Here is a 21127-nt window from a genome sequence, read left to right as displayed (position 1 = left end):
CACACAGCTACGGGGTACCCCTCGCACACCAGACACTCCCCGGTCAGGTCTGTGATGCCACATGACCCTGGCTGACCACGTGGCCCCAGGGGCATGGATAAGCAAAAAGGCAGTTCTGCGAGTGTGATAAGTCCTCCGGCAGGGAAGACGGTGTTATGGGGAAGCACCCGGGGGTGCCCTCCAGGACTGGACGATCGTGGGAGGTTTCTAGAGCCTGGAAAGCAGAGCAGGGCCAGGTGAGGTTACAGACACTGGAGTCGAGGGGCCTGGAAGCGAAGAGCCTGGTGGCACAGAAAAGGGGTGTTTACTTCGGCAACTAAAGGAAGTTCGACAGAGCCAGGAAGGTCAGGAGTGGTGATGAAGCACTCCCAGAGGGGCCGGGGGGACCCGAGGTCGGGTCCGGCCCGCGGGCCCAAGGATGCTGGCCTGTACCTGCAGGGCTCCAGCAACGCCTGCAGAGTCGTGAGACCGTTCCGGCCCCGGAGCACTCAGCACTGGGCTGCGATGCTTATTTACCCATGTGTCTGCGCTGCCCAAGTTTAACTTTCATTTGGTGCCCGGTCCCTCGCACACTGGCTGACCCCAGAGAAGTTACTAAGTAAGTTCTTCTGGCATCACTGCCCAATTCTTTTTACTCTTATAGATCAACACATCTACTACGAAATTTATGATAGAATCAACTTAAATGAACTTAAATTACTTGTTTACTTTTCTCACTTGTGAAATGGCCAGAATGGCACCAGTTCTCAGGTTCGTACAAAGGAGAGTATAAACCATCAACAGTACTGTCCCCGGTCCTGTCACTGGGACGGGTCCTCTGGCCACCCAATGAACTTAAGGTACGGGGAAAGTCATCTTCACTTCTGGTTAACCCTAAATACATAACACAATTTACAACTGATTTGACGTCTTCCTGGAAATACTTGTTTTCTACCTCCCTAGTCATATACAGAGAAATTTGGTGGTTCAGCCAAATGAGAAATAAAGCACGGTGATTGCTTGACAGTTTCCAACACGACTAAGTAACAAAATGCACAAGGCAGCACTTACTTTGGTATCGATGGCAAAGCCCGTTCGCCTTCTGGAGAAAGAGAGAGAGAAAGAAAAAAATGAGGTTCCCATTTCTTTTGAAAAGATTATGTGTAGCAATCAGAGAACAAGTGAGTCTTAGTCGAAAATTTAATAAGGAAATTATACCATGTATCTTAGGCTTCGCGGTTCATTTTCAGTGTTTACAACGCACGTGAACTGACTGGAGGTGCCTGCTGTGTGGACGGTGCTGCCCAATCACAGCGCAGCCCTGGGGCACTAGGTGGGTGGAGATGGACCTCCCAGGAGACCCTGTAAGATGAAGGACCTCTTCTGGTCAAAGTCAACATTCCTTTACAGCAAAGGACAGGCCATTTGTCCTTGGACAACAACCCTCAGTAGGAGCAACCCCGAGACCCGTCTAGGGAAGCACAACTACCAGGAAAACAAACCCCCGGGATGGAGGCAGAGGGACTGAGGCACCAGCACCACGGGGGAAGCAAGTCTGCCTGCAGCACATGACCTGGGGGGGGTCACCTCCCGCCCGTCACGGGGCTGGGCTCCTGGCTCCCGGCAAAGGCTCCTGCTGCTCTCACCCCAGAGAAGCACAGGACTCTGGTGGTTGATGGAGGCATGCTCTCCCTGCCCTCCTTCCAGAAGCAGGAAGCACAGATCCCCCAGGTCAGTACCGTCAGTCCATATACATCTCCAGGCACCTAACTAATCCCTTCCTCTAATCCTTCCCCGAGCTAAATTACTACCAGGACAATCTTCCCCTGATACAAACCCATCAACTCATTCCCTTAGTTAAAATTGTCATGTCTCTCACTGGCTTTAAGATTTTATTTTTAAGTAGAGTCTACACCTAATGCGGGACTCGAACTCATAACCCTGAGGTTGAGAGTCGCATGCTCTGCTGACTTGAGCCACACGGACACCCCCTCAATGGCTTGTGAGAAGAAATGTAAGCGCATCTGCGTGACCCACAAAGCGCTGCTTCATTCTGCTGGTACAGAACAGCGGCCCGCCTCTGTCTTTGGGGTGCTGCCAACCTACCACCCACCTCTCTGACGCCTGCCCAGGCAGCCGTTAGAGTCACCCCGCGCCATCTTGACTGCTGTCTGCAGTTCTGCTCCTTGCACTTGCCCTAGAACTCAGTGCCAAGAGCTCTCTGCCTCCAGAAATCACCTTCGTCCTGTCTCCCCAGTCTTGTTCTGCACTGTCCCCTGGTGCCCAGGGACTGCATTCCATACTTCCCTGAACACACCATGCTGCCTGCACATTCCAACCCTCAAGAGAAGCTCTTCCTTCCTGTAGAAAGACCTATCCCTCCGTTTCTCCAAGCTCAGTTCAGTGGGGGACGGACTAGAGGGGCGGTGGGGATTTGAGAGGGCACTTGTTATGACGAGCACTGGGTGTTTTGTGTAAGAGACGATTCACTGAATTCTATTCCAGAAACCAATATTGCCCTGTACGCTAACTAAAATTTAATAAATAAATAAATAAATGATATTATTTAAAAAAAAAAAAAAAAAAAGGCAAGCTCCATTCGAGCACAGCATGAGCTCCAGGGAGCCCTTCCTACAGCCCCTGAGGTGGATCTGGCGGTGCCGCTGTGCTTCTGCCTTGTGCCGGGCACTTCCAGGATCAGAGCACTCGAAGGTCGGACTTAACCTGCACATAGGTGGCTCTAACACCCCGCAGGGCTCCCGGCACTCAGAAGCTTCTCAGACCACCGCTTGGTAACTGATAACTCAGTGAGCCTTGAACCTCATGTGAGTGACTCTTTCTGAATGACAGAAACATTCTGTTTCTATGAAACAGAAGTCGGACTGTCCGGTCTGCAGGGACAGTGGGGAGGCATGACTAGTGCAGAACCCAGACCCACTACCTCATATGCCACCACAACTGCACCCACACGGCCTGGCTCTGACTTCCTGACATCCACATTTTCAAGCAAAATAACCGAGTCACGAAGGCCAAATGTGGAGTCACTAGAAAATCCTATCATTAGCTGACCACCATGAACACTCCAACCACGCCTTGCCCACACCCACCACTGCCAGTTAGTAACGGCCTTGCCCGTGACACATCAGTGTGGCCGCTAGCTGTCTGCACTCTTTGTTGCAATGTCTACTTCCTGGAGAGAAAAGAGACCCGTTCATAAACACTTGGTTCCAAGAGACTTCCTAAGTGGCTGGGCAGGGGCAGAAAGAGGCAGAAATGAGCTGGTTACCAACGGAGCATCCCGAGAGTACGTCTTCAGGAAGCGGAAAGTCAGCGATCACGGAGAACAACAGCGACACACACCAGCAGCAGCAGTTATAAAACTCAGCACTCACCGACTGAAATGCCTGGTTCCCGTGTTAATGTTTAACATTCCCTTAAATTTAGAAGCTGAATGCCTAACATACGATTTCACGTGTCATTCCCATGGCAAGTATCTTATTTTCTGGAGTAAATCCTTTAGGAATTAGGATGTATCCACAAATTTGGCCTACAACCTATATTTAACTTCTAATTTTTGAATAAAAATTTTTATCTGTTTTTTAAACTGAACAATGCAGGCTCCCTGTAACCATCTCCGTCATAAAGGTGCGTACTGTGGGGAGGACAAGGACGCGCCGAAGGCTCCTCGCCCGCTTCAGACACATCTCCTCCACCTCCCGGAGCTCCCCCCGTCCACCGTCGGTCACTGGGCTGCCCTGACTTCCGACCGCGGACTTGCGAACACACACACACAGTTTGGCTACACATGTGTGTCTTTTAGCGCGGAAGGAGCGCCCCCTGATGGTTTCCAGCTGTGCCGCACTCTCCGTGGGCAGCACGCTGCCTCCTTCAGGGACCACTTCCCACCATGTGGACACGGGCAGTTTCTGGTTTTGAGCTTCTACACACACTGCAGAGTGAACACCCTGGGCCAGTCTGGTTCTGCGGGAGGATTTCTAGAAGGCGGACAATGGACAAGGGCGCCCCCGCCACGCTGGCCGCCGGCACCTCCCACGGACACCGACTGTGCGGGCGGGTCTTCCCAGCCCCGCCGAGGATGGGTTGGAAGATCAGTCACTTCACCAGACCGAAACCAGAGAAGGCGCTCTGTCGCCGCTGGTGCCCTGCTTCCTGGGCATCTGCGTGTCCGCTCTCCTACAAGGGGCCCGTGTGCCCACTGGCTCATCTCAGCGAGCGAAGAACACGCGAGAAGGGAGATCTGGACTCCTTGCTGTCTGTGTCACCGATGTTCTCCCTCCTATGTCTCAGCTTTAAAAGAATGTTTCTTTCACTGACAGAAGTGCTCTCATGTTTACACAACCCGCCTGTCAGTTCTGGTCTAGCTCCTCTCCGGGCCGTGACATCTTGGAAGCGTGGGTCCCCTCCCTCACAGGTGCAGGCTCGTTATCATCCCGCGTACAGGAAATCCCCCGAGGAATGAGATTACGACCCTATGTTAACTTGCATAATTCTCTCCTCTGAGGGAAATCTGACTAAAATTGAAAAACTGCCACTGAACTTTCTTGGACGGTGTAGGCTAGCTAACGCCCTACAATAAGGGCCAAGGTCATTCAGCAACTCTGGAGGAACTTGGCTCAGGATATCTTGCTATGTATGGCTCTAATTCTGTTGTCTGTCCCAGTAAAACCACCATTAAAAGTGCTGTGTGAGTGCGACATAATTGTGGCGGTCACAGAACGAATCAGGTGCACCTGAGCACACGCAGAGCTCACAGCAGAACTGTGGATCACGTAGAACAGGTGTCTCTGTTGTGCACGTAAACATGTATATGCTGCTTACCACGTAACAGTTTATAGTCTAGAGAAGACACACGGGCGTATCCGTGTCCGTGACCGCACACTGCCAGGGAAGTGGAGCACTGCACTGTAGAGACGTGTTCAATTTATTAGACATTTCAAAAAAATCGAAATTAAAAAATGCTCATGTGCTCTTGTCCACAAGTATTTCGGACTATAATCCACTAAAAATGTTTGACTTGAAGTACATCTCTACTGGGCAGTAGAGCTTTGCTTAGGTATCCAGGATAGAAGTTGTGTACATAAATTAACATGCTGGGACTGAGAACAGGGTAAGTAAATTATCGAGTCTAGTATCTCATTCTGTAAAGACAACATAAAATTGCTAAGCGCACCCTACTAGGATTTTATGAGAAGCGTTTTTCCCTTGTGCTCTAGTCAGATGCATGAAGAACTTAATGCCTCTCGGTGCACAAGACTTGATATCAAGATGTTTATCCCTAAGGGGGGGGAAGAGCCAATTGAAAACTAGCACAGGAAGGTGCTGAAGTTTCAAACATGGCAAGGCTGGTGTATTCAGCGCTCAATGTCTCAATGTTATTTTTGTGTGGACATACTGATTAGGAACATTTGGTAAATTAGGATAAAAATTGTTAAATTATTTACTAAAAAGGAGACAGGCAATATGTCACATTGAACACTTTCACAAAATACTATCTTGAGGGAAAGGAATTTTCCCAAAACATTTAAATAAATTTTGCAAGGTTATACCCGTGCTTGAAGCACAAGATGAAATATCAGGAGTTCATGTCTGCATGAGTTTTAACTGAGAGAAGCCTTTAGACCTTTCTAAAAGCAACTTCGTTACTACATTCCATACAAAGAAAACTACTATAAATCGAAATATACACTATATTTTAGAAAAGAGTAGGTTTTACTGGTGTGATCGTGGTGTCACACGGTTTTTACTCGATCAGGCGTGTCCCAGAAGCCACATGCCGACTGGCCTCAGGCTGTGGCTTCAGCTACTGTCTTCGGAGCACAGCACGAGACTAACTTTGAAACAAACGTCCCGGGGGTTCCTCTGCTTCACACGGCTCCCCACCGCGGCCCCCGCCTGCTCCCTCCGCCCGTTCCGTCAGCGCAGCGCACCGGGCAGCTGGCAGGCCGGGCATCCTGCGGCGTCTCTACCGGGAGTTCGACTCCATCATCCGCTCTCCCGGCTCCTCTCCAGGCTGTGTACACAGCACTCAGCCCCTCGGGACCACGCTCCTGGGAGGGTCCTGGTCATGGGGGCAGTCCTCCAAGGACCCTCGGTCTCCCTGCCCCAGAGTGGGCAGCTCCGTGGGCACCACTGTGGACCCGCCTCCCAGGCCATAAAGCAGGTGACCTTCTGTGCAGATGGGGACAGTCAGAGTCCAGGTGCACACGGAAGGTCGGGCTCGCAGGCCGGCAAGTAGCCACGGGGACAATGCGGACATGACGGCCGCCGCACGTGCCGCACGGCTCCAGCCCCTTACAGAGGTGAAGTCATTTACCCGCCCCAAACCATAAAAGAGAGGTGGCGGCACTCCGTGTGTGTGACAGCGGGAGACCCGAGCACAGGAAGGGTCAGCGATTTACAGGTAGCCGCTCAGAGGACCTGCGATTTGAACATACAAACGGATACATTGCTAAAGCCCAGATCTTTCCTGCTACCATGATGCTATTATCCTGCCGGGAACACTCTGCTTGATTATTTCAGAAATCCAAATCTTCCGAAACAGCCCTTCGCAGGGCCTTGCAAGAACCCCACGTCACTTCTGAAGTGACACAGCCTTGCTTCTGGGACAAGTATTCATTCTAATCACTGATCTGACATCACGACTTAGAACTAATTTTGTTCTGTGCTCTAAGCTTTTGAGATCTATAAGAAAAAACAGATACTTTATTTTACATGAGTTACAAAGGATACCTGAAAACAGACAAACATCCAAAACATTGTCCCAAAAGTTTATGTACAAACACTGCCAGCACTGGACGGCACTCCAGCGTGTTGCCCGAACCCAGCAGCCTGAACCCAACAGTGTTTCCCTGTGGCTCTTCTAGTCAAACCTGGCTCAGAGGCTGCGCCCTGCCCCACTTCCCCCAAAAAGCAAGAACATAGACATAATGGGCTGAATTACTCATCTGGTCTTCAGAGTCGTCTGAAAGAAGGAGTAGAGGCTTTGGGGTGAGCTCGCCTAACAGCTCCCTCGGGGCTGCTCAAGCAGAAGCAGGACCTCACCTTTCTGGGGTCTGATGATAAAAGACTGTGTGGCCCCGTTCACCAGCCGGCAGTACCCATCTATCAAGTCCGCCATATTCTCGGCGATGGTTAGGGACGGCGCTGTCACTGTCAGAGGCTAAAAGGGGAAAAGACCAAGAGAGAGGCGTTATTGTTCTCTGCAGTCATCAAAGGGGCAGCTGCACTGTGACATCAGAACTCTAGATACACTTGGAAACAGAAGAGTGACAGCGACACAGATTTGTCATAAAGTTGGCGTGAAAAAGGAAGTTTGATATTTAAGGACGTTATTCCTAGAACATGTGACAGAAGGCGGCCCAGACAAAAACAAAAAAAATCACTTAAAACTGAGATTCATTTTCTAGAACTGAAGGAGGCAAAAAAAAAAAAAAAAAAAAAAAAAAAAAAAAAAAAAAATTATTTCCCTTCAGAGTGTCTGGCCCCTCGGCACATCTAATTAAGGGAAGTTAAAGAATTAGTGTATTTCAAGTGTGGCCTATTTTAGAAACCAAACATGGAGTACATTTTTATCAATTATCCATCATCATTTTTCTAGCATTAAAGACAATTACTAAAATCTCCTTATTTTTAGCATGCATAGAGGTCAGAAATCACTGTTTTCACTATCAGACCTGTAGTTCTGATAAACTTCCTTAAGACTGATCACTAGCGATTGCCCGGGAGATGATCAGAGCTGTTCCTTCCTGCCGGACTCAGGGATGCCCTCGTCCGAGCAGTACCCAGCCCCCGCTCGGCCTCGGACACACCTTCCCGGCGCTCGGCTCCGTGTTCGGAGTTCTGGCCGCGGTGAGGCAGAACAAGAACGTTACGGAGACGCTGTCAGGAAATTTTAGCTGGCAACAGTTTCCGTATTTCAGGGTTTCATTTATTCACCCCGGAGAATCAAAAATGCACTTCCTAGAGCCTCAGAAATGTCATGGCTCCCAAGGCAGAAAGAACAAGTGACAGATAAACCCATCTGAGGAAAGGCTGTCGCCACCCAAAGACCACGGGTGGTACGCGGCACAATGAGGGGTCCGAACGCGTGCTGTGTGCCACCATTCCAGTCGTCCCGACTCAATACAGAAGCGTCCTCTGCCTGTTGATCAGAGAGGGTCACCTGATGCACAGTTGCCAGGTGACGCCCTATCTGGACCGGGCCACGCTGCCTGTGGACTACTAAAAGCGCAGGCCCCAGGAGGCGCCCCATCTCTACCACTTGGGCAGGGCCTCCTTGGCCGTACACTGGGGACAAAGGATCTCAAAAAACTTCTTTCGCTGGGTTCTGAGAATGACCCATGTTGCTCCTGGCTCCTGTGCTGAGCGTCGAAGTGGCGGGGGACCCAGCCGGCAGGAGCTGCTAGCCGGTGACCTGGCCTGGCAGGCACAGCAGTCTGGGAATGACGCCGCTGACCCAGGGGACCCGTGTGTTCACACGGTCCTAAGAGGCTGAAGACCATGGCAGTTCACAGGACTCTTCAACCACCCTGATGTGCGCCTGACCGGCTCTTCCGTCTGTCACCTGCTCTACTCTGGGGGACATGCACTCATCCCTACTGGAAACAGAGCAGGAGCGCGTGTGAGGAAGCAGGGATTGCTAGGGCGCGCGGAAGCCACATCCTTACCTCGGGCGCGCCGGCGATTTTCAGCTGCAGCATCCCTTTCCTGTCCTTGTCTTCACTGTTCGAGTACTGAATGGTCTGCACTTGATTGAAGTCGGCCAGATGTGTGGGCTTGGGAGAGAAAAGGCAAACCTCTTGGGACCCCAGAAAAGGACTGTCCGGTACTGTGTGACCCTCTCGCGGTGCCCACCCCGCCGCACTCTCCCGAGGGCCTCCTCCCAGGGACCGCGTCCATCAGCCCCAGCGGGGTACTCGCCTCCTTCAGAGCAGTCCTGGGACAGCCAGGAACCGTCTGCTCGCTGCCAGTGAGGGACGGGCCTGCTGTCTGCTGCTAATGACCGAGCAGGAGCACTCCGGCTGTCAGAGCCGGCCGGGGAGTCCCAGGCCCCAGAGAAGGAAGGAACGGAACCAAGTCCCGGACGTGACTCGCTCGCTGGCCTCGGGGGGGAGCCGCATGTGGGTCGTGCCCCCTTCCCACAGGGAGGGACCTGGCGCACTCCCAGCGTACCCTGAACTAGAGCGCATCTCTGAGTGTAACGGCACCACAGGGGTGGCAGGTGTCCAAAGGACCCTTCCCAGAAGCGCATGCCAACAGAGACTTCATTTCTCCAAAACACATGCCCATTTGTCCCTTACCCTCCCAGCAGCTCATGACGAAGGTTTGCTGTGATGATTCACACACATTCATTCACAGCAATTACCCCGATCGCGGCCTCCTTCTGTCTCAGTGCCAAGAGGCGGGGCCTCTCCCACCAAGTGCTCTACTCAGCCCAAATTCTGCCACTGGGACCGAGCTGGACTACGGTGCAGAAAGTGGCTCACTGGGACGCCTTGGTTGCTCAGTCATTTAAGTGTCTGCCTTCGGCTTGGGTCATGATCCCAGGGTCCAGGGACAGAGCCCCGCATTGTGCTTCCGGCCCACAGGGAGCCTGCTTCTCCCTCTCCCATTCCCGTGCTTGTGTTCCCTCTCTCGCTGTGTCTCTGTCAAATAAATGGATAAAATCTTAAAAAAAGAAGTGGCTCATAGGGGCGCCTGGGTGGCTCAGTTGGTGAAGGATCTGTCCTCAGCTCAGGTCACAATCCCAGGGTCCCAGGATTGAGCCCCATGTAGGGCTCCCTGCTTGGTGGGGAGTCTGCTTCTCCCTCTGTCCCTCCCCCCTGGCTTGTGTGCATGCGCTCTCTCTCTCTCTCTCTCAAATAAATAAATATCTTTAAAAGAGAGAGAGAGAGAGAGAGAGAAAGCTTCTGTTCACATCAGAGTATCTTCACAGCTTTGCGTTCAGGCACAGGTGTGCTCTGGGAGGCCTTCGGACGGGAGCCCAGGGCAGGCCTCCAGTTTCCCACTCTAAGACGCCAGCAGGCGGCTAGCCCCTGTGCCTACTCCCCTCTCTCCACCTCTGTGCCATCTGCCTGCGTGGGGTTCCCTCCTCCTTCCCTGACTGTCTTCCATAGTTCCTTTGGCTTCTCCTCTACTCCATGGCTAAATCATCAAGGGCCACAGGACTCTGTGCTGGGCCCATCCTTCCCGTAAGCCGTGGCAGCCCAGGCCCGTGGTGCAAGTAGCATCCCTAGCCCCGAACCGGGACACGTATCCAACCGCCGGTGTGACACCCCCACGTGGACATCGGGGACAGACTGCAAACAGCACAGTCACGGGATCTGCTCTCAACACCGGCTCCCTCTCAGGCCTCCCCAGCACAGCAACAAGCGTCACCATTCAACCCTGTTCCTGAGCCGAGAGACGGCGGCATCCCCGCCGGCTCCTTCCCTTCCTCCCCGACCCAGCCGGCTCCACACCGCAGTCTGCGGTTTCCTTCCACCTTTGCAGCTGTCCCTCTGGTGCCATCGACCCTGCAGCTGTGGCCCTGGACCCGTGCCTGGCCCCCTCACAGACCGCCCCTACCTGGAAGCCAGGGCCGCGCCTCACAGTGTAAGTCCGGTCTGACAGCCCCTGCTTCAACGGGCACGACGCTGGCAGAGGAAGCAAGCGCCCACCCGGCGTGCCCTCCGCCTGCCGCTCGGACCCGACTTCCCATCATGAGCTCGTCTTATCAGACGCACTCTAGTCTTCCCAGGGCGCCCTCAGGCCCCAGACAGCTGTTTCTGGTTGGCTGAAGAGTGAGGGAGGCAGATGTGGACCATGGCCGTGAGACATGATATAACGCACAGAAAATCCCCTCACAACGAAAACTGTCCTATGTCCCGAACAGCTTTCCAAGATCCTAGTGTGTATTAATGTTGGTGAGAAATCAGACTCTAGAACCCAAGTCTTCTTTAAAACACAACATATGCTCTGCACTCAACTTTCCAGGAGCACAACTTGGGTGTAATTTAGGTGTAATTAATGATTTTGCTATCTCTGGAATGTTAGGATGAGTTGCTCACCATTTAGGAAAATGACATTACAGAGGGCAATGATTGTTTGGTATCCGAGCTGCCGACCCCATGTGCACATGCGATGCACATGGAGATGAGGCTTCTTCTAACCAGGAATCGACCGCTATTAGGCTGGTGACACCTGAAATGACGGACATTTCAACTAATCTCGGTAAATGATTATGTTACCATATTTTATTAACTTATAATTTAAAAATTTTTTTCAAAGCACAGTGAGAAACTCATCAAGGAAATTATTATATTCCTTTTTTTTAAAACCTACAGTGTTTCTGCCTCACTCTGACACGCCCCCCAAGGCTGGTCACCTGGAAGCCCTTGTCGCTTCTGCACACTGTGTGTGAGGGAGGACTCACAGCGGCCCTCTCGGACGAGTGCGCCCAGTCCTCAGCTCTGTCCCTCCTCTAACGGCTGTTGGTCTCTGAGCTGAAATAGACGTTTGGGAATTATTATGTTCACAGCATATTCTGTGATTTTATTTCAAGTTACCAAAAGGCTCTTAAAAAATATCTGTTATGGGGCACCTGGGTGGCTCGGTGGTTAAGCCTCTGCCTTCGGCTCAGGTCATGGTCTCAGGGTCTTGGGATCGAGCCCCACAAGGGGCTCTCTGCTTGGCAAGGAGTCTGCTTCCCCATCTCTCTCTTCCTGCCTCAATGTCTATTTGTGAGCTCTTTCTCTTTCTGTGTCAAATAAATAAATAGATAAAATCTTAAAAAAAAAAATCTGTTATAGAGGTATCTGGGTGGTTGAGTCATTATGCATCTGCCTTCAGCTCAGGTCATGATTCTGGGGTCCTGGGATCAAGCCCATCGGGCTCCCCACTCGGCGGGAAGCCTGCTTCTCCCTCTCCCACTGCCCCTGCTTGTGTTCCCTCTCTCGCTGCGTCTCTCTGTCAAATAAATAAATACAATCTTTTTTAAAAAATCTATTACAAAGAAGACAGGGTTGGGAGGGAAGCACAGTGACCAGCCCTCCGAGCGGTACAGCAGACACTCCCCACCCGGCTAGGCCCTCGCTCACGGTCACGGTATTTCTGCTGTCCATGTTCTTTCTTCTATCTGCTCTCACAGACAGACTGACCGCGCCATGCGGGGAGCTCGTGGGCGACACCCATCCCAGCCACCCTTTATCGCCAGGAAGGAGGGCCGCGCCTGGGACGTGAGGGAGTGAATGCGCGACTCTGAGAACTGCCGAGGCGCAGGGCTCTGTTCTAAGTACCAGGGAGAGAGCAGCGAGCCCAGACATCAACAGTCGTGCAGGAGGCATGGCGACTGCGGTAAGGACCGCAGCAAAGCACCCGACGGTACTGTCTGAAACTCGCCCTGTTTTGTTTGGGGAAGGGCGGGAGGAAGTAATGAGGCCCAAAGGAAGGCAGGCCCCAGGAAGCCAGGACCGCGCAGACTTCCCTCTGCACTGGGCCCCGGCTGCCGGCTCGCCGCCCAGCACCAAATTGCTGCACACACATGCGTGACCTGGCCAACGCGACACCCCGGACGAGGCAAGCAAGTCATCCTGACGACCCGGAGAGAGGGCGAGTGTGTGCACAGGAGGCCACAGAGTGGGGCCGTCTGGTCCGGCCGGCTGCTGAGGCCAGTCCGCGCTGAGCTGTGACGGAGCGCAGGACACACGCCACCTGAGAAGGCTCACGGTGATAAGGGACATGAAAGTCCCACAGCCTCTACACGGATGACGCCCTGAAATGACGGTAACTGGGACGGACTGGGACACAAAAGATACGTCACTGAAATTCATTTGTACCTTCCAAACTGGGCTGCTAGACCACTGAAAAGTCCAAGGCAGCTTGGACCTGTACTGGGCTGCACTGGCGAGGGGGGGACCCGAAGTCGGGAAAGTCGATAAGGACTCAGAAGTACCAAGGGGCTCCACTGGGCCCCCGGTGGAGGCTGGGCAGGCTCTGGGGTGCCGGCGGGGGCTGCAGAGAGCACGGGAGGAGCCCAGGCGGTGCACTCAGAGCAGCTCGGCTTCGAGCAGCGGCGCTCACCAGGGGCTCAGCGGCCACGTGCCAAGAACGTGTGCAACAGAGCAAAGAGGAAACGTGTGGGCTGCCTGGCGGGGACAGGGACAGGAATACAGGCTTGAGGGAGGACATTTTTAGGATGAGAGAGATTACACATTTTTCTATGCTGACAGGAACGGCCAGTAGATTGGAAGCATTTACTGGTGCAGGAAAGAGAGCAGAGTCGGGGTCGCTCCGCAGCCAGGAGCGGTCTTACCGGAAGCGTGACGCTCACCCACAGAAGGTCTGGCCCTGGAGGGCAGGCGTGGCAGGCAGAAATACAGGCAGGACAGAGTGTACAGGCACTTCCCGGGCTCTATCCTCACCACCCCATCCGTTTCCGTCTACTTTACACAACAAGCAACTTCCACTTCAGAGGACAGAGATCCTCATAGTTTCTAAGAGAAAACAGACTTTTTTCCCCATAGAAATTGATTAAAAACCACCAGGTGCTTGGCCATAAAAAAGACAGGAACACATTCACTAGAATTAACCTGTGAAAAACCTGCCTCTGCTCATCGGCCAGGAACGGGAGAAATGGTAACAGTGAGACCCAAACCTCAGAGCGGCCTGAAATGTAACATGCTCCTAGGTAATGCTACGAGAACGAGAAAACTTCTAGCTGTACGGAAATACGACAGAAGGAGAACACACCCGCTGACACTGACAAGACATGAAAGGTTGTGCGAGAAAATGGCCTCCAGAGTAACTGGAAAGAAACACCCAAAGGGAACAGCAGGAGGAAGGCTAAAGTCAAGCGAACGAGATGGACACAGGGTCTGCGGAGATCGATGCCGACACGGAGGGAAGGGACCGCAATGCCATGCCCCTGATTTCTGCGCCTGCCCACTAAGAGCCGCTGTGACACACCCACTGCCCGCACAGCTGAGCGTGCCAAACCCCCCAGATGCGTGGTGGCCTGAGACCAGGCGCAGGACTGAAGTCACCGGAGAGATGACGAGAGAACCCCGAGACACTGCTCCCTGGTGACCCTGACAACACGGGAGGCAGAGGATGTGCTAATGGAACGCGAGTTACAGCAGGCGACAGGAGGGGGACACCCCAAACTGCCGTGCTGCTGCGGGAGGCGTGGGAGGGCGCAGGCATGATCTAATTCATGACTTCATTGTCTGACCAATCTGTTAGGTGGCTGAAATGATTACGGACACTTTACTACCAAGGAAACATGAGCCAGTGGCGGCAGGATGGGGCCGAAGTCACACAAAGTCACACGAAGTCTCACACTCACGTGAGAGTGAGTCAGGGTGGAAACCGTGGCTGCGGCCTCCAGAGCCGGCCTCCCTTACCCACATTCAGGGCCCCATTGTGACCTCACCAGAGGACTCGAGGTGGAATCCAGGGTGGGTTAAAGGCTCACATGTATAACGGACAGAGACAACTCTACAAGAAAACCCGGGAGACCACAGATCGCACCTAAAGGCCGGGACGTGACAATCTGTAAGCAGTGAACACACATACGGCCACGGGCTGCCCGCAGAGCTCACACCGATGGCCACCCTTGCCATTGGTACAGGGTGGCTCCGGCTGGGCACCCTTCCGCCCACACTTGGCATTACAGCTCTTCGTCTCAGCCATCCTAGCAGACACACAAGAGCGCCACGCTGCGCGTCACCCCGGGGCTCCCGGGCGCAACACCTTCTCCTCTACCTCCAGACAACTTGGTACCCTCTTGGGTCGTCTGCCCTTCACTTAGCGATTTACTGTCAAGCTTCCCCCCGCTTCAAGTCTACTGTCAAATGTATTAAAGCAACTATCTGCCTTGCCTTTCTACTACCTCTCGATGAGAAGTTCTTGATTTCAACGTACTCTAATTTGTCAGAATTGTCTTTTAGAGTTAGTTCTTTGTAAATGCTGTTTAAGGAATCTCTTCCTACTCCAAATTCACATAGATATTCCCGTGTTTTCTTCTCTGACTTGTGTCACTTGTCTTCCACGTGGAGGTCAACCCTCTGGGTGGAATGGGTTGTCACGGCGTGTGACGAGGGTCAGAATGCCCTGCTTTTCGCTGCAAACAGCTGGCGGGCACTGCGGCATGTACGAAGAGCTCATTGGTGATGCAGAACCCAGGACAGTGTCCCCTCTCCGGCGGGGGGCCAGAGACTGGGAAGGGGCGGGACTCATCCCCGTCTGTGCTCGGGTCCAGCATGAGGACGGTCAGTGCACAAGCAGCCCCAAGATGTCCCTAAAGCAGACTTACATTGCAGCCCTTGTCTGTGAGGTAACTGATGCCTTCTTCAGGGCCAATTGCCAGTTCCACTGAGATAATCCAGCTTGACTTTTGAAGGGTGAAACAGGTGACGACAAAGTTCCCAGAAGAGAAAAGAAATATTTTAGATGAAAGCACGAACACGTTCAAGGAGCAAGGAGGGGTGGAGGCGGGGGCCTTCCCTCTACGTAGCCAAGCACGACGGAACACCTGTGACTTCACTGACCCAGTATCCGGTGGGTCTGAAGCCAACAGGTCTTTGGAAAGGCTCTCTGAATGGTTAAATTAGCCCAGAGAGCACAGTTAATTAATATATCACTGAGCTGGAATAAAGAAATCTAATCATCAACACAGGCGTGCTTCTAAAGCAAGGTGACTTCCTCCTCGCATTGATACATTTGCTTGTTTGCATTTTTCCCCACCGGAGAATGACGAATATTTTCATGTTGTTAAATATGTGACAGATTTCAATTAGAAATTCAGGTGTCCATGGACAAGAGAAAGCAAAAGAAACGAAATCCGGGCCACCATTTCCCACGTCCCCATACTTACACCCAGAGCACACTTGAAGCATTCTTTATCGAATCTATACACCGGGGAGAGGATCTCAAAGAATTTCAGAATACTTTCTTCTCTGTTAAGGTTGGCAAACTGTCTAAACGTCTGTTGGATCAGCTTCCGTAGCGTTTTGGCCTGCGCGATAAAATCACGAAAGTCATTTTAGAGTCAGCGACACACAGCAGCAACAGCAAATGCCCAAGACACCAGCTCCCTCGCACCACTCGCTCCCACCTCTGTTCACATCACTGAGAAACGCCACATCCCTTTTTAAGCAGCTGTAATAAAATGCACACAGTGTAAGATACAGCATCCTAACCCTTTTAAGTACATAGTTTGGTGATTCCAAGCATTACTTTTTTTTTTTTTTTAAAGATTTTATTTATTTATTTGACAGAGAGAGATCACAAGTAGGCAGAGAGGCAGGCAAAGAGAGAGAGGAGGAAGCAGGCTCCTCTCTGAGCAGAGAGCCCGATGCAGGGCTCGATCCCAGGACCCTGAGATCTCCCATGACCTGAGCTGAAGGCAGAGGCTTAACCTACTGAGCTGCCCAGGAGCCCCTCCAAGCATTACTTCTTAAACAGAAATGTATAAGGCAATAATTTGCTTATTAGAACATGCTGTAAAAGGTCAGGCATTAAAAAACACATACTGTCTTAAAAATTAAGCATAAAAAATAAAATAAAAAACACGTCCTATCTATGCACATGATGGGGAGCTGGCAAAACCTAGCTGGGAGGGTACTCACATGCCCACTGTTAGGAGGGAAGTAGATACAATCTTCCTGAAGGGCAATTTGGCAGCACAAATCAAAACACATTAAAGAAAAACTACTTTGGATCCAGAAATTAAATTCCAAGGCATCAGACTTCAGAAGTGACTGGAGAACTCCGCAAGGAATCAGCAACAAGGAGGTTCGGTGCAGAAGGATCTACAACAGCGGCTGGGTTACACACATCATAATTTGCCCACGTTGTACGCAGCCCTCAAGACCGTTGTGCGGAAATAATTCACGGACATGAAAATCCCTATCATGGTGTCAGGTGAAACAGTCTGTACGTGGAGTACAGACGCCTTTAAAAGCAGAGAACCGCTTACAGGGTGACGCAGGTACGTGTGAGCTCAGGTGCACACGTATCCACACACAGAGAAGGAGACAGAACAACTACGCTCTTTCTCCGTGTGGCGGAACGAGAGCTTCCAGACCTCTGGTGCGTGCCTGAGTGCTCTGCTTCTGCACCGCGAGCATCTGCGTGGTGGAGGGAAGGGCCCACCAGGCAGCCCACAGTCCGTGGTACGTCAGCAGCAGCCCGGGGAGGCAGCAGGCAGAGGATGCATGACACGGTCTGAGGAAGGGCTGGGGGAAGCCGCAGGAAGCACCCGGCTTTCACTCCAGGAAGAGACAGAGTCCTTGGGTGCCTTGGGCAGAGTCGCGAGAGCTGACACACTGGCTGCCGCGCCGTGAACTGTACGAAGGACTCTGGGGGGAGCGAGCAGGTGGCAGTGCAGTACTCGAGAAGAGGTGAGCAGAGTCTGTGCACGTACAGAAGGGGAAAGGGCTGAGAAGCAGATTTATTCTGAAAAACAGAACCAACACGATGTCCCGAAAGGCGGGAATTCCCATGAACTGAAATGGTGAGCCGTGGAGAACAGGCCGGCCGGTGAAGGTCCTGGTGGAGACCCGGGGCCCGGCTGAGAGCTCAGGCAGGAATCCAAGCCAGCGGACAGGAGGAAGCTGGGGGTGGCGGGCGGAGAGGAGGGGAAGGCCTCACCCCACCTAGCACGCTCATCTGTGCAGGTCGGGGGCTGTGGCTGCTCAGGCGGCTCGCCAGGGAGCAGCACATGGGGGTGACAGCCCACTGCAGTGGCGTGAAGGCCACTGTGGGGTCAAGGGATCACTGGATGTGGGACACTGCAGAAAGTGAGCTGACAGCTGGGCGCTGTAGCCAAAGACCAGGACGGGGAGCCGGCGGCCAGCAGTCAGTGGGATGAAGACCACAGTGCAAGAGGCGGGGGCAGGCAGAGGACCAGGTTCAAGAGCCGAGGGAGCAGGTGTGGCAACATGACCTATGGCACGTGAACTTCCATTCTAAAGGCTTGCGCTGCTCTTGCCCAGCGGGTGTGGAGGAGGCTATGAGAAGCAAAAAGACCAGCCACGTTCCTAGAATAGACCACCCAAGAAACACCAGCAGCACAGACTCAGAGCTGATGGCAAAGGAGAGAGCTGGGGACCTTTGGGATGACAGTCACTCGGATGACTGTATGTGGACGGCAGGCAAACAGGCACCTGGGCAGGACGAGGGACGAGGTTTCTGGACGGAATGGAGGGCAAACAGAAGGGACAAGCTTGGTGAAAACAGAGTCACACCAATTCTGGACGTGGGTGCAACCCTTACGTCTTTGGACCCGAACGCTCAGGCAGACAGCTGGACACAGCTCTGGAGCCCAGGAGAAGGCAGGGCCACAGCTGAAGGGGTCACAGACGACTCCCTCCAACCAAGCGGAGGAGGGAAGGAAGGGAACACCGCAGCCGGGCCGGCAGGACAGTGGGGGGGCTGCAGGCCTTCTGCCGAGGACTAAGGACAGCTGTAGACCACACGGCCAAAACTAAAGGTAAGGGAAACGGGCTCAAGGTCAGCAAGGCTTCAAGAGCGGACCTTCACACAGAAAATGAGCAGTTAGCCTTGGAGGCTCCGAACAAAAAGTCTGGGAAACATATTTGGGGAATGCCCATCTAAGCACTGGCCACGAGTCAAGGGGCGGAAGAAGCCACTCGTATCACAGGCTGGGACGGCACGTAACAGCTGTTTGGACTCCGGGCTCTGCAAACACCCGTGGCCTGGGATGTCCAGCTGCCGCCAGGAGCGCGCGGACCGGCCGCAGAGACCCGAGCGAGAGCACAACTCCAGCCTAACGACGCTGAAACAGACAACACGGAAGTAAAAGCTGTTCTGTCCCTTAAAGCAATGGCACATTGCTCACTAGCATGTCAGTGGGAAGACAGCTCTGACTGCTCTGAGTTCGATGGCCTGAGGCAGGACATAGTGCTGCCACGTGCTCACGCGTCCACTGAAGGAGAAAACCAGAGCAGAGAAAGCCCCGGAAGGCCCCCAACTCTTCCTACAAGAGCAGGACACCATAGCCTAGAATATGGCAGCAGCTGCAAAGAACGGCTGCCCAAGGAGCATGGGGAGCAGAACACAGCGACAGATCGCTTTTATTAACATTGATAAAAAGTTGATGTGGCCACTCACACCTCTAAGAACGTTCACTCAGAGCAGATGAGTAATGATGCGCGGCGACTAACCCGGTCAAAGAGGTCCAGAAACGAAGCCAGTTCTCTGCCTTGTAGCCGATTCCCAATCAGCCACCTGTTTAGAAACAGCGGACAACACTCCACGCTCACACCTGCTCACTGTTCGAAATGTGTTCAAAATGTGTCACCCGGAAGAGGTTTCTCTCCCAAGTGGGAGAGACAGAGTTCTCTCCTTAAAGCCGAGCAGTTGAAGGCGTGTCCAGAGTGTCAGACATCCCCCCGCCACCCCCAGCCACCCACCTGAGGTTTCTACAGGACCTCCCACACATCCCAGAGCTGACAGGCCACGAAGAGAACCTGGGATCACCCTCCAGGCTCAGCGCCCCGGTCTCGGCTGACCTCCCAGATGCTGAAGAAGCCAGGTGGCAGTCCCGACCCCCTCTTCCCTACCCGCTCAACCCCGCTATACCCCCACGTGCTGCAAGCGCTTCCACAAGAAGCACAGGGTGTTCCCTAACACCTTCCACCACGCCACCCCACTCTGGCGCGAACCTCTGCGACAGCCCCCCAGACTACCATCGACTTTCTGGACACACTGTGGCCAGCCGCTCTTTCTAAAACACGAGCTGGATTGCCTCACCCTGCAGCTCCAGCCCCTGGAAGCTCAGCAGATGGAATCATCTCGCTGGGTCAGAACTGGGCCTGAGCTGCCTCAGGGCCACAGGGGCCAGGATAAAGGGCGCGGTGGCCAAGAAGGTCCAGCCCCCGAGAGTTGCGGCCAAGTCAGGGGCTGTGTCATCATGGGGCACTGCGGGAGGCTCAGGGAGGGCACGGCTGCTCTCTCGTCTCCAGACGCCCTCCGCTTCTACAGCAGCCTCACAGAGAAGTTCTATCCCCCGGGCTTACAAATGATGAAACAGAGGCACAGAGACGACCGAGACCCCAAATCTCAGAGCTGCACGGCAGAGACAGGATTGAAGCCCAAGCAGCCTGGCGCCAGGGTCTGCGGTCCGGATGTGAACGTCACTCCCCCTCCCAGAGGCCGTCAGCTGGGGGCTGAAGCTGGCCGAGTGACTGGGACTTCAGGGGTACAAGCCCAAGGACAGGGCTCTGGGCAGGCCCTGCGGTCACCCTGCTATGTCAGTGAGGCCTGGTTAGGGCAGGAGCCCGGCGGCATACACTGGGTGCCTAACAGGTATCTTCAAGAGATGGATGGGCAGGTTGAGAACAAAGGAAGGACACTGTCCGGTCCCACTGTCCGTCCCCTTCCGTGCAGCACCGAGAACTGCAGCCACAAGTTCTGGCAGAAGAGAGACGGCGAGAGCCAATGCCAGTGGTGCGCAGACCGCCTGTTTTCCAGTCTTTTTTTTTTTTAACATTGCAAAGCCGGTTATAAAAAAAATAAACTTGCATGTGACAGGTGAGTATGGACACGTGTGTCAAAATAAAACGTGGTACCTTCTAGTCCCCGTGGCTGCCCACTGTCTCGCTGATCCCGTGACACGACTGCGCCCCATCCTGCTTCCCCCCGAGTGTCCTGTCCCTCCACCGGCGGCCAGCAGCAGGACCATGTGGGGCGCAGGGTGGCAACACAAGGCCAGGCCCTGCTGCCCCTCCCTCCCCCCACGTCAGGCTTCACGCCCTCAGTGCTCTCTGTGCACAGGACTCTTGCCTTCTGACCTTTCCCACCTGCTCGCAAGGCTGTGTCCTGAGGATCAAGGGACACCAGAGTGCGTGACCAGCCCCACTGCTGCTCCATCCCCCGCACTCAGCACGGACGTGCTGGGAATCTCTGGGAACTTCAGAGTTGCGGGGACAGCACTGAAAGCAGCAACTCTGAATGACGGTTAGCACGGAGGGTGTGAGCAAATCCCACATGCGTTCCACGCCGCCGACCCTGCGGACACACGCCAGCCTCTGCGGGCTGCTCCTGTGTGCCACCCGGGCATGCAGGCCCGGCCCTGCGCTAAGAACCAGAGGTCTCGGGGAGGACAGCGGCCCCAGGATCCGCT

General features: G+C 53.6%; 1 protein-coding gene across 15 annotated transcripts in view; it reads right to left on the bottom strand.

Annotated features, from left to right (window-relative positions):
• The window catches only part of PTK2 (protein tyrosine kinase 2), a 248122-nt gene that overhangs the window by 88295 nt on the left and 138700 nt on the right, over positions 1–21127 (bottom strand). For all 15 annotated transcript variants that reach the window (XM_059165537.1, XM_059165536.1, XM_059165535.1 and 12 more), the window contains 5 exons: positions 15854–15994; positions 15293–15370; positions 8667–8774; positions 7042–7159; positions 1051–1081 (listed from right to left, as the gene is read on the bottom strand). In XM_059165537.1, coding sequence (XP_059021520.1) covers positions 1051–1081; positions 7042–7159; positions 8667–8774; positions 15293–15370; positions 15854–15994 — 476 coding nt within the window. The remainder of the gene's footprint in view (positions 1–1050; positions 1082–7041; positions 7160–8666; positions 8775–15292; positions 15371–15853; positions 15995–21127) is intronic.

Source organism: Mustela lutreola, chromosome 3 (assembly GCF_030435805.1).
Source record: "Mustela lutreola isolate mMusLut2 chromosome 3, mMusLut2.pri, whole genome shotgun sequence".
Taxonomy (NCBI): Eukaryota; Metazoa; Chordata; class Mammalia; order Carnivora; family Mustelidae; genus Mustela; species Mustela lutreola.
Note: the sequence above shows the minus strand (reverse complement) of the source record. Positions and strands in the feature narration are given on the sequence as shown.